Source organism: Nerophis lumbriciformis, linkage group LG02 (assembly GCF_033978685.3).
Source record: "Nerophis lumbriciformis linkage group LG02, RoL_Nlum_v2.1, whole genome shotgun sequence".
NCBI classification, from domain to species: domain Eukaryota; kingdom Metazoa; phylum Chordata; class Actinopteri; order Syngnathiformes; family Syngnathidae; genus Nerophis; species Nerophis lumbriciformis.
In genome coordinates, this window is record NC_084549.2 from 75,337,451 (window position 1) to 75,351,715 (window position 14,265).

The 14,265-nt window shown below is 39.4% G+C and overlaps 1 protein-coding gene across 1 annotated transcript; it reads left to right on the forward strand.

Moving 5' to 3' along the window:
* Window positions 1-7,477: 7,477 nt before the first annotated feature.
* Window positions 7,478-11,401, forward strand: LOC133621293 (uncharacterized). Its single transcript, XM_061983346.1, has 4 exons — window positions 7,478-7,548; window positions 7,857-7,996; window positions 8,137-8,254; window positions 9,999-11,401. Exons 1-4 carry the CDS (start codon window positions 7,478-7,480, stop codon window positions 10,738-10,740), a joined length of 1,071 nt encoding a protein of 356 aa, XP_061839330.1. The 3' UTR covers window positions 10,741-11,401.
* Window positions 11,402-14,265: the final 2,864 nt, after the last annotated feature.

Below are 14,265 nucleotides of genomic sequence, written 5' to 3' on the forward strand. Positions count from 1 at the left end.
GTTCACACAACACAGGTGGGCTTGTGTTCACACAACACAGGTGGGCTTGTGTTCACACAACACAGGTGGGCTTGTGTTCACACAACACAGGTGGGCTTGTGTTCACACAACACAGGTGGGCTTCTAGTTCACACAACACAGGTGGGCTTGTGTTCACACAACACAGGTGGACTTGTGTTCACACAACACAGGTGGGCTTGTGTTCACACAACACAGGTGGGCTTGTGTTCACACAACACAGGTGGGCTTGTGTTCACACAACACAGGTGGGCTTGTGTTCACACAACACAGGTGGGCTTGTGTTCACACAACACAGGTGGGTTTGTGTTCACACAACACAGGTGGGCTTGTGTTCACACAACACAGGTGGGCTTGTGTTCACACAACACAGGTGGGCTTGTGTTCACACAACACAGGTGGGCTTGTGTTCACACAACACAGGTGGGCTTGTGTTCACACAACACAGGTGGGCTTGTGTTCACACAACACAGGTGGGCTTGTGTTCACACAACACAGGTGGGCTTGTGTTCACACAACACAGGTGGGTTTGTGTTCACACAACACAGGTGGGCTTGTGTTCACACAACACAGGTGGGCTTGTGTTCACACAACACAGGTGGGTTTGTGTTCACACAACACAGGTGGGTTTGTGTTCACACAACACAGGTGGGCTTGTGTTCACACAACACAGGTGGGCTTGTGTTCACACAACACAGGTGGGCTTGTGTTCACACAACACAGGTGGGCTTCTAGTTCACACAACACAGGTGGGCTTGTGTTCACACAACACAGGTGGGCTTGTGTTCACACAACACAGGTGGGCTTGTGTTCACACAACACAGGTGGGCTTGTGTTCACACAACACAGGTGGGCTTGTGTTCACACAACACAGGTGGGCTTGTGTTCACACAACACAGGTGGGCTTGTGTTCACACAACACAGGTGGGCTTGTGTTCACACAACACAGGTGGGTTTGTGTTCACACAACACAGGTGGGCTTGTGTTCACACAACACAGGTGGGTTTGTGTTCACACAACACAGGTGGGCTTGTGTTCACACTACACAGGTGGGCTTGTGTTCACACAACACAGGTGGGCTTGTGTTCACACAACACAGGTGGGCTTGTGTTCACACAACACAGGTGGGCTTGTGTTCACACAACACAGGTGGGCTTGTGTTCACACTACACAGGTGGGCTTGTGTTCACACAACACAGGTGGGCTTGTGTTCACACAACACAGGTGGGCTTGTGTTCACACAACACAGGTGGGCTTGTGTTCACACAACACAGGTGGGCTTGTGTTCACACAACACAGGTGGGTTTGTGTTCACACAACACAGGTGGGCTTGTGTTCACACAACACAGGTGGGCTTCTAGTTCACACAACACAGGTGGGCTTGTGTTCACACTACACAGGTGGGCTTGTGTTCACACAACACAGGTGGGCTTGTGTTCACACAACACAGGTGGGCTTGTGTTCACACAACACAGGTGGGCTTGTGTTCACACAACACAGGTGGGTTTGTGTTCACACAACACAGGTGGGCTTGTGTTCACACAACACAGGTGGGCTTGTGTTCACACAACACAGGTGGGCTTGTGTTCACACAACACAGGTGGGCTTGTGTTCACACAACACAGGTGGGCTTGTGTTCACACAACACAGGTGGGCTTGTGTTCACACAACACAGGGTGGGCGTATCAATCCAGATATCGATAGTGTCGATACCAAGGAGTATTGGTATCATTCTGATCAATATTAAAACATGTAGCGAACAATTAACAATTACACTTAACTGTGTAATATTTTTATTTGATCCTACTCTCATGTTCCATGGACGTGAACACCATATGCGTATCATACTTCCACTAACTTCATTCTTCTTTGTGAACACCATATGCTTATCATACTTCCAGTAACTTCATTCTTCTTTGTGAACACCATATGCTTATCATACTTCCACTAACTTCATTCTTCTTTGTGAACACCATATGCTTATCATACTTCCAGTAACTTCATTCTTCTTTGTGAACACCATATGCTTATCATACTTCCACTAACTTCATTCTTTTTTGCAAACACCATATGCTTATCATACTTCTGTCCTCTCCAAGGTTTCTCATAGTCATTCACATCAACGTCCCACTGGGGTGAGTTTTTCCTTGACCTTATGTGGGCTCTGTACCGAGGATGTGGTTGTGGCTTGTGCAGCCCTTTGAGACACTTGTGATTTAGGGCTTTATAAATAAACATTGATTGATTGATTGATTGCTTTGTGAACACCATATGCTTATCATACTTCCACTAACTTCATTCTTCTTTGTGAACACCAAAAGCTTATCATACTTCCACTAACTTAATTATTCTCTGTGAACACCATATGCTTATCATACTTCCACTAACTTCATTCTTCTCTGTGAACACCATATGCTTATCATACTTCCACTAACTTCATTCTTCTTTGTGAACACCATATGCTTATCATACTTCCACTAACTTCATTCTTCTTTGTGAACACCATATGCTTATCATACTTCCACTAACTTCATTCTTCTTTGTGAACACCATATGCTTATCATACTTCCACTAACTTCATTCTTCTTTGTGAACACCATATGCTTATCATACTTCCACTAACTTCATTCTTCTTTGTGAACACCAAAAGCTTATCATACTTCCACTAACTTAATTATTCTCTGTGAACACCATATGCTTATCATACTTCCAGTAACTTCATTCTTCTCTGTGAACACCATATGCTTATCATACTTCCAGTAACTTCATTCTTCTCTGGGAACACCATATGCTTATCATACTTCCACTAACTTCATTCTTCTTTGTGAACACCATATGCTTATCGTATCAAGATGATGATTACACATCATGATTATTGCACAGGTGTGACATATCAAGATGATGATTACACATCATGATTATTGCACAGGTGTGACATATCAAGATGATGATTAGACAACATGATTATTGCACAGGTGTGACATATCAAGATGATGATTAGACAACATGATTATTGCACAGGTGTGACATATCAAGATGATGATTACACATCATGATTATTGCACAGGTGTGACATATCAAGATGATGATTAGACAACATGATTATTGCACAGGTGTGACATATCAAGATGATGATTAGACAACATGATTATTGCACAGGTGTGACATATCAAGATGATGATTAGACAACATGATTATTGCACAGGTGTGACATATCAAGATGATGATTAGACAACATGATTATTGCACAGGTGTGACATATCAAGATGATGATTAGACAACATGATTATTGCACAGGTGTGACATATCAAGATGATGATTAGACAACATGATTATTGCACAGGTGTGACATATCAAGATGATGATTAGACAACATGATTATTGCACAGGTGTGACATATCAAGATGATGATTACACATCATGATTATTGCACAGGTGTGACATATCAAGATGATGATTAGACAACATGATTATTGCACAGGTGTGACATATCAAGATGATGATTAGACAACATGATTATTGCACAGGTGTGACATATCAAGATGATGATTAGACAACATGATTATTGCACAGGTGTGACATATCAAGATGATGATTAGACAACATGATTATTGCACAGGTGTGACATATCAAGATGATGATTAGACAACATGATTATTGCACAGGTGTGACATATCAAGATGATGATTAGACATCATGATTATTGCACAGGTGTGACATATCAAGATGATGATTAGACAACATGATTATTGCACAGGTGTGACATATCAAGATGATGATTAGACATCATGATTAGTGCACAGGTGTGACATATCAAGATGATGATTAGACAACATGATTATTGCACAGGTGTGACATATCAAGATGATGATTAGACATCATGATTATTGCACAGGTGTGCCTCAGACTGCCACAATAAAAGTCCACACTGAACTCTGATACTGTAAATGTTGTCATGCTTTTATTCAACTTCTTCCTCATGCACTTCTTTATTTTGGCCGCTAGTCGGCAGTGTTGACTTTTTGCATCTTATATTGAGTCAATGATGTATAATGATAGTATTTATTACATATATTGAGTCAATGATGTATAATGATAGTATTTATTACATATATTGAGTCAATGATGTATAATGATAGTATTTATTACATATATTGAGTCAATGATGTATAATGATAGTATTTATTACATATATTGAGTCAATGATGTATAATGATAGTATTTATTACATATATTGAGTCAATGATGTATAATGATAGTATTTATTACATATATTGAGTCAATGATGTACAATGATAGTATTTATTACACTTTGAGGAAGCAGAGCGGGACGAGAAGTCACAGAGAAGGAGTTGAAGTGATCTTTACTTCATTTTCAGAATAAAAGCTCCTGTAAAGAAGTCCATTGTGTGATCTATGTCTGCTAACTCATCACAAGCCCAGACTAGTTAGATGTCAGTGATGATAGTTACATGACAATGATGATAGTTACATGACAATGATGATAGTTACATGACAATGATGATAGTTACATGTCAATGATGATAGTTACATGACAATGATGATAGTTACATGACAATGATGATAGTTACATGACAATGATGATAGTTATGAGAAAGATGATAAAGACTAAAGTGTGCATGTGAGTTATTTTCCCCGCCTTCATGCTGACGTCAGCTGATGTGGCAATCTTCTTCCCCTGCCTGCTGAGAACTCACTCCTTCACTCCTTCACTCCTTCACTCATTCACTCCTTCACTCCTTCACTCCTTCACTCCTTCAGCCACCACTTGGTGTAAGTAGACTATTTTATGTATGATGCATGTGTGACTATTTTATGTACACTTAAACTGATGATGTGTGACTATTTTATGTACACTTAAATGATGCATGTGTGACTATTTTATGTAGACTTACATGATGCATGTGTGACTATTTTATGTACACTTAAACTGATGATGTGTGACTATTTTATGTACACTTACATGATGCATGTGTGACTATTGTATGTGGACTTGGATGATGCATGTGTGACTATTTTATGTACACTTAAATGATGCATGTGTGACTATTTTATGTACACTTACATGATGCATGTGTGACTATTTTATGTACACTTAAACTGATGATGTGTGACTATTTTATGTACACTTAAACTGATGCCTGTGTGACTATTTTATGTACACTTAAATGATGCATGTGTGACTATTTTATGTACACTTACATGATGCATGTGTGACTATTTTATGTACACTTAAACTGATGATGTGTGACTATTTTATGTACATTTAAATGATGCATGTGTGACTATTTTATGTACACTTAAATGATGCATGTGTGACTATTTTATGTAGACATACATGATGCATGTGTGACTATTTTATGTACACTTAAACTGATGATGTGTGACTATTTTATGTACACTTACATGATGCATGTGTGACTATTGTATGTGGACTTGGATGATGCATGTGTGACTATTTTATGTACACTTAAATGATGCATGTGTGACTATTTTATGTACACTTACATGATGCATGTGTGACTATTTTATGTACACTTAAATGATGCATGTGTGACTATTTTATGTACACTTACATGATGCATGTGTGACTATTTTATGTACACTTACATGATGCATGTGTGACTATTTTATGTACACTTAAATGATGCATGTGTGACTATTTTATGTACACTTAAATGATGCATGTGTGACTATTTTATGTACACTTAAATGATGCATGTGTGACTATTTTATGTACACTTAAATGATGCATGTGTGACTATTTTATGTACACTTACATGATGCATGTGTGACTATTTTATGTACACTTACATGATGCATGTGTGACTATTTTATGTACACTTAAATGATGCATGTGTGACTATTTTATGTACACTTAAATGATGCATGTGTGACTATTTTATGTACACTTAAATGATGCATGTGTGACTATTTTATGTACACTTAAATGATGCATGTGTGACTATTTTATGTACACTTAAATGATGCATGTGTGACTATTTTATGTACACTTAAATGATGCATGTGTGACTATTTTATGTACACTTACATGATGCATGTGTGACTATTTTATGTACACTTAAATGATGCATGTGTGACTATTTTATGTACACTTACATGATGCATGTGTGACTATTTTATGTACACTTAAATGATGCATGTGTGACTATTTTATGTACACTTAAATGATGCATGTGTGACTATTTTATGTACACTTAAATGATGCATGTGTGACTATTTTATGTACACTTAAACTGATGATGTGTGACTATTTTATGTACACTTACATGATGCATGTGTGACTATTTTATGTACACTTACATGATGCATGTGTGACTATTGTATGTGGACTTGGATGATGCATGTGTGGAGCTGACAAAGAAGAAGTAGTTTTACTTATGTAAGTTGAGCTGCACATGACTTTACAACACAAGGTCCAACAAAAAGTTTTCCTCTTGAAGGTTGGCAGCCTTTCATTGCAACTCCAGATGTGGGAGACATTCTAGTCTTGGAGGGAGAGAGGAAAAGTTCCATTGCTTCTGTTTGTGAGCATCAAGAAGAAGAAGTGTCATGTGATCACCAGGGGCCTCCAAACCTTCTCCACTGAGGGCCACACATGTGTTGGTATTTCTCATTTCTTTTTCAAAGCAATGCAGTGTTTCATTGTGACCACCAGGGCTCCCCTCAATGTTGCTGAGCATTAAAGGGCCCACATGGCTCTCAGTCAATGTTGCTGAGCATTAAAGGGCCCACATGGCTCTCAGTCGATGTTGCTGAGCATTAAAGGGCCCACATGGTTCTCAGTCGATGTTGCTGAGCATTAAAGGGCCCACATGGCTCTCAGTCGATGTTGCTGAGCATTAAAGGGCCCACATGGCTCTCAGTCAATGTTGCTGAGCATTAAAGGGCCCACATGGCTCTCAGTCATTAGAACTACTTTTATTTGTTGACATCAACTTTTCATTCTTTCACATCTTTTATGTCCTTTTTGTCAAAGGAAACCCTGTTTGGTGATAGCAAAACACTCCATGTGCAATATTTTACCCCCCAGAAACACTCAAAGTGTAATCTTTGATGTGAAATAATTGCTGCCTTCAATAGATTATAAAATGTTCACACACAACATTTCATTCAAAAGTGCTCACACATTTAGCATGCTGAAATGTGTCACACATAACATTGGATCAAAACGTGTTAATACATTTAGCAAGCCAACTTGTCATCCATCCATTTTCTACCGCTTGTCCCTTTTGGGGTCGCGGGGGGTGCTGGAGTCCATCAGACACAACATCTGATTAAAAAGTGCTAGCACATGTAGCATGCTGTAGCATGTCAGCCACAAGCAGCAGAAGAATAGTTCGAAGCCGACATTTAAAAAGTTCCCAGTCTGAGAGAAGAATGTAGCGGTTGGCTTCCTTCCTGTGTGGACTTTTAGATGTTTGAGCCAAACCAAGAACTGGATCCTTCCAAGTTCCCCACCAGGCAGCCAGTCCACAAGTCAGCTATGTGAGAAATGTGCTTTCGCGGTGTGGAACAGAGTGTTTCTTACCGTCACTCACTGCTTCCTTAAGGGCAGGGCTTCTTACCGTTTCACCTCGGGGCCCAACTTTGCCACTACAGACTGAGGTCAGGAAAAATCCCCTCAATAGCCACAGCACACATAAACAAGTTAAAGAATCTACAAGACTTGCAACAGAGGGGAGGGAGTGCTGCTGCTATCTAAGTGCTGCCCAGCCGTCCTTCACCCCTCAGGGATTCAAGCGGTGGGGGTTTGTGTGCATGTTGTCCAGGGTCTAGAGTTGCTGTGTCTGTAGGCCTGGAGTGGCTCTGCAGGCGTTAGCAGCCAAGTTCAACTGTGAGGTCAGAGCGTCCATCACTGAGGTGTCCCTGGAGGATGTTGACAGAACATCCTTCTTCTGTCATGAGCATGAGCAGCATGCCAAGGAGTCAGATGGTAGATCAGGATTGTTGTTTCCAAGCCAGCAGACATTTCAATGGCTTGTCTTTTCTCTCGGGTACAATTTCGGCATTTCAGTAAGCTTCTCCATGATGTGATCCAACTTGCCATTCAGTTCACAATCCGTGATCCCACAGCAAGACCCAAGCCTTCCATTGCGACTTTGGGCTCCTTGAACGCCCGCCATCGTCTTCCCAATCAGACCACACACCAGGACTATGCCAGAAGATGTCCTGCCATCAGGGTTCCAAACAGGTAGATCCACGTCGTCAGGCAGGTGAGTCTCCATTTCTTGCAGCAAGGTCCGTCAGGGCAGCCAGGATCCCCAGAACCTCGTCCAGAACATTTTGTCAACGGAGTCACGAGTCCAGCTAATGGATTCCATGTCTGGTGTTTAGATTTGGGAGGACAGCGCAGAGAAGGACAAGAAAGCAAGTAGGGAGACACAGAGAGGGAGGAACATGTCACCGCCTCCACCAAGTGCCAAGACACTTATTAGCAATCTTTGTGATCAACATGCTCTCCTGGCATGTGGCAAGGTAGTAAACAGCTAGTAAATAATGGCAAGGTAGTAAACAGGTAGTAAATAATGACAAGGTTGTAAACAGGTAGTAAATGATGGCAAGGTAGTAAACAGGTAGTAAATACTAAACAGCTAGTAAATAATGGCAAGGTAGTAAACAGGTAGTAATTAGTAAACAGGTAGTAAATAGTAAACAGGTAGTAAATAATGGCAAGGTAGTAAACAGGTAGTAAATAATGGCAAGGTAGTAAATAGTAAACAGGTAGTAAATAATGGCAAGGTAGTAAACAGGTAGTAAATAATGGCAAGGTAGTAAACAGGTAGAAAATAATGGCAAGGTAGTAAACAGGTAGTAAATAGTAAACAGGTAGTAAATAGTAAACAGGTAGTAAATAATGGCAAGGTAGTAAACAGGTAGTAAATAATGGCGAGGTAGTAAACAGGTAGTAAATAATGGCAAGGTAGTAAAGAGGTAGTAAATAATGGCAAGGTAGTAAACAGGTAGTAAATAATGGCAAGGTAGTAAACAGGTAGTAAATAATGGCAATGTAGTAAACAGGTAGTAAATAATGGCAAGGTAGTAAAGAGGTAGTAAATAATGGCAAGGTAGTAAACAGGTAGTAAATAATGGCAAGGTAGTAAACAGGTAGTAAATAATGGCAAGGTAGTAAACAGGTAGTAAATAATGGCAAGGTAGTAAACAGGTAGTAAATAATGGCAAGGTAGTAAACAGGTAGTAAATAATGGCAAGGTAGTAAAGAGGTAGTAAATAATGGCAAGGTAGTAAACAGGTAGTAAATAATGGCAAGGTAGTAAACAGGTAGTAAATAATGGCAATGTTGTAAACAGGTAGTAAATAATGGCAAGGTAGTAAACAGGTAGTAAATAGTAAACAGGTAGTAAATAATGGCAAGGTAGTAAATAATGGCAAGGTAGTAAACAGGTAGTAAATAATGGCAAGGTACTAAATAATGACAAGGTAGTAAACAGGTAGTAAATAATGGCAAGGTAGTAAACAGGTAGTAAATAGTAAACAGGTAGTAAATAATGGCAAGGTACTAAATAATGGCAAGGTAGTAAACAGGTAGTAAATAGTAAACAGGTAGTAAATATTGGCAAGGTAGTAAATCCTTGTGATGAACATGCTCTCCTAGCATGTGTCAAGGTAGTAAACAGCTAGTAAATAGTAAACAGGTAGTAAATAATGTCAAGGTAGTAAACAGGAAGTAGAAGTCAAAGGAGTCCTTCAGTGTTCATATTTGAGTGTGAAAGTTTGTCCCCGAGGTGAAAAAGGTTAGGTCCAAAAACAAAATGGTTGACTAAAAGTACTTGATAAAAGATTGTACTGTTGGCTAAAGGAGGCGTCTTCATGTGTGGTTGACTAAAAGTACTTGATGTTGGCTAAAGGAGGCGTCTTCATGTGTGGTTGACTAAAAGTACTTGATGTTGGCTAAAGGAGGCGTCTTCATGTGTCAGGCATCCCACTAGCAGTCAAGATGGCCGCCGAGCCCCGCCCCCTGCAGTGATGGCGTCCCTGTGCCCGCCTGTGCCCTTCCTGTGCGTCCTGCTGTGGGTGTGCACGGCCTTGCAGCGTGTGGCCTACATCAGCCACAACAGCTTCTTCTGCTACTCCTGCAGCCAGGAGCCGGAGCCCTGCGAGGTGGCGGCGCTCGCCGACTGCCGCTGCAAAGACATCACGCTGTCGGCGCTGCACCGCCCCCCCTCGCCCGCCTCGCCCGTCTTCAGCATGAGGCGCCTGACCGTGTGGTACACGTCGCCCTGGAACGCCGCGCGCCTGCTCAACAACTCGGAGGTGAGGCACCTCACCTTGATGTACTGCGGGCCGGGGTCCTCCAGGGAGAGGGCAGCGCCCCCTTTGGAGGGACACTTTGCTGTGCAGCACCTGGAGAGGCTGAGCGTGGTCACCTTCGCCAGCACCGATGCACACGGCGACAACCACCTCCATTTGCACGCCATGGGGCCCCCCGACTCGCCCCGGGTCCAGGACATCTACCTGGGCAGGGAGCAGGGGGCGGCCTACCAGGAGCAGGCCCGGCTGGGAGTTGTCCACACCTCCGTGCTGGGGGGCGGAGCTTCCGTCAAAGTCTACACCGTCCAGACGCACATCGACAGTGACGGGACGCTGCCTTTCCCGGAGCTCCGCCTCCCCAAACTGCCGGAAACATCCGTCGTCTACGTCAGCTTTGTGTACGGCTAAAATACTACATAGTAGTAATAATACTGCAATACTACTTTTCTTAACGCAGTACTGCACTCAGCCATGTGTACATGATAAATACTACATAGTAGTAGTAATACTGCAATACTACTTTTCTTAATGCAGTACTGCACTCAGCTTTGTGTACATGATACATACTACATAGTAGTAGTTATACTACAGCATTACTTTCTTAACGTAATACTATAGTAACTATGTAATGTAACTATAGTAACTATGTGATGTAACATAGTAACTATTTAATGTAACTATAGTAACTATGACGTAACATAGTAACTATGTGATGTAATTATAGTAACTATGTGATGTAACATAGTAACTATTTAATGTAACTATAGTAACTATGACGTAACATAGTAACTATGTAATATAACTATAGTAACTATGTGATATAACATAGTAACTATTTAATGTAACTATAGTAACTATGACGTAACATAGTAACTATGTAATGTAACTATAGTAACTATGTGATATAACATAGTAACTATTTAATGTAACTATAGTAACTATGACGTAACATAGTAACTATGTGATGTAACATAGTAACTATTTAATGTAACTATAGTAACTATGACGTAACATAGTAATTATGTGATGTAACTATAGTAACTATGTGATATAACATAGTAACTATTTAATGTAACTATAGTAACTATGACGTAATATAGTAACTATGTAATGTAACTATAGTAACTATGTGATGTAACATAGTAACTATTTAATGTAACTATAGTAACTATGACGTAACATAGTAATTATGTGATGTAACTATAGTAACTATGTGATATAACATAGTAACTAATTTAACTATAGTAACTATGACGTAATATAGTAACTATGACGTAACATAGTAACTATGTGATGTAACATAGTAACTATTTAATGTAACTATAGTAACTATGACGTAATATAGTAACTATGTAATGTAACTATAGTAACTATGTGATGTAACATAGTAACTATTTAATGTAACTATAGTAACTATGACCTGACATTGTAACTATGTGATGTAACTATAGTAACTATGGGATGTAACTGTAGTAACTTTGTGATGTAACATAGTAACTATGTAATGTAACTATAGTCACTATATGCATGTTTGGATGTTAATAAAAGTCACAAAGGTAGTTTATATCTTTCTGCTCAGCAAACTGAAGTCAAATATTTCTGACTTGTGAGGCCAGCAGTCTAAGTTCACTAACTACATTCAACCACCAGGTGGCAGTAGATACATGTCAACTAAAACTGTCTACAGTAACTACATTCAACCACCAGGTGGCAGCAGATACATGTCAACTAAAACGGTCTATATTACTGTGTGTGTTTAGTGTGTATATTACTGTGTGTGTTTAGTGTGTATATTACTGTGTGTGTTTAGTGTGTATATTACTGTGTGTGTTTAGTGTGTATATTACTGTGTGTGTTTACTGTGTATATTAGTATTGAGTGACCAAAGATGGCGGCAGGTGTTTCACACCTGCTGCAGAGACCACATTAGCATGAGAAGCCCACCTCGTTAAGCACCCACCTCGTTAAGCGCTGCTGAGAATGTTGACCTGGCAGCTGAGGGTCAACTCACACCCTGCAGGGCAATCACTGCTATGATGCATCTACTTCCTACTTCCTACTTCCTACTTCCTCATGTAACACTAACAAAGCAACATTACAGCAAAGATGCAGTCAAAGATCATCTATTTTACAGGACCACTGCTGTTTTTAGGGCTCTGCTGCAAAGATACTTGTCAAAGATCCTATATTTTATTGCTATTTTCTAAGGACTTTATAGAAAAATTGAAAGTCAAAGATCCTGTAAATGACAGGAACACTCAGCTGCAAAAACATTACTCAATGCTTTTCTGTTTGACAAGAGCATTGCTGTTTTTAGGAACATGCTGGAAAAACCTGCCAAACTTTTTTTTAGCAACATACTGCAAAACTGCAAGTCAAAGATCCTCTATATCAGTGGTCCCCAACCACCGGGCCGCGTCCTGGTACCGGTCCATGGATCGATTGGTACCGGGCTGCACAAGAAATGAAAAAAATAAAAAAATAAAAAAATAAAAAATAAATATATATATTTTTATTTTTTTATTAAATCAACATAAAAAACACAAGATACACTTACAATTAGTGCACCAACCCAAAAAACCTCCCACTCATTCACACAAAAGGGTTGTTTCCTTCTGTTATTAATATTGTGGTTCCTACATTATATATCAATATATATCAATACAGTCTGCAGGGATACAGTTAATAATAACAATATATCAATATATATCAATACAGTCTGCAGGGATACAGTCCGTAAGCACACATGGTTGTATTTTTTTATGAGAAAGAAAAAAATATTTTAATTTTTATTTTTTTTATTTTTAGGAACATACAGCAAATATTCTAGTCAAAGATCCTCTATATGACAGCTCTTTTTAGGAACATACAGCAAATATTCTAGTCAAAGATCCTCTATATGACAGCTCTTTTTAGGAACATACAGCAAATATTTTAGTCAAAGATCCTCTATATGACAGCTCTTTTTAGGAACATACAGCAAATATTCTAGTCAAAGATCCTCTATATGACAGCTCTTTTTAGGAACATACAGCAAATATTCTAGTCAAAGATCCTCTATATGACAGGAGTGATGTGCTCTTTTTAGGAACATACAGCAAATATTCTAGTCAAAGATCCTCTATATGACAGCTCTTTTTAGGAACATACAGCAAATATTCTAGTCAAAGATCCTCTATATGACAGCTCTTTTTAGGAACATACAGCAAATATTCTAGTCAAAGATCCTCTATATGACAGCTCTTTTTAGGAACATACAGCAAATATTCTAGTCAAAGATCCTCTATATGACAGGAGTAATGTGCTCTTTTTAGGAACATACAGCAAATATTCTAGTCAAAGATCCTCTATATGACATGAGTGATGTGCTCTTTTTAGGAACATACAGCAAATATTCTAGGCAAAGATCCTCTATATGACAGGAGTGATGTGCTCTTTTTAGGAACATACGGCAAATATTCTAGTCAAAGATCCTCTATATAACAGGAGGGATGTGCTCTTTTTAGGAACATACAGCAACTATTCTAGTCAAAGATCCTCTAAATAACAGGAGTTATATGCTCTATTTAGGAACACACAGAAAATATTCTAGTCAAAGATCCTCTATATGACAGCTCTATTTAGGAACACACAGCAAATATTCTAGTCAAAGATCCTCTATATGACAGGAGGGATGTGCTCTTTTTAGGAACATACAGCAAATATTCTAGTCAAAGATCCTCTATATGACAGCTCTTTTTAGGAACATACAGAAAATATTCTAGTCAAAGATCCTTTATATGACAGGAGTGACGTGCTCTTTTTAGGAACATACAGCAAATATTCTAGTCAAAGATCCTCTATATGACAGCTCTTTTTAGGAACATACAGCAAATATTCTAGTCAAAGATCCTCTATATGACAGGAGTGATGTGCTCTTTTTAGGAACATACA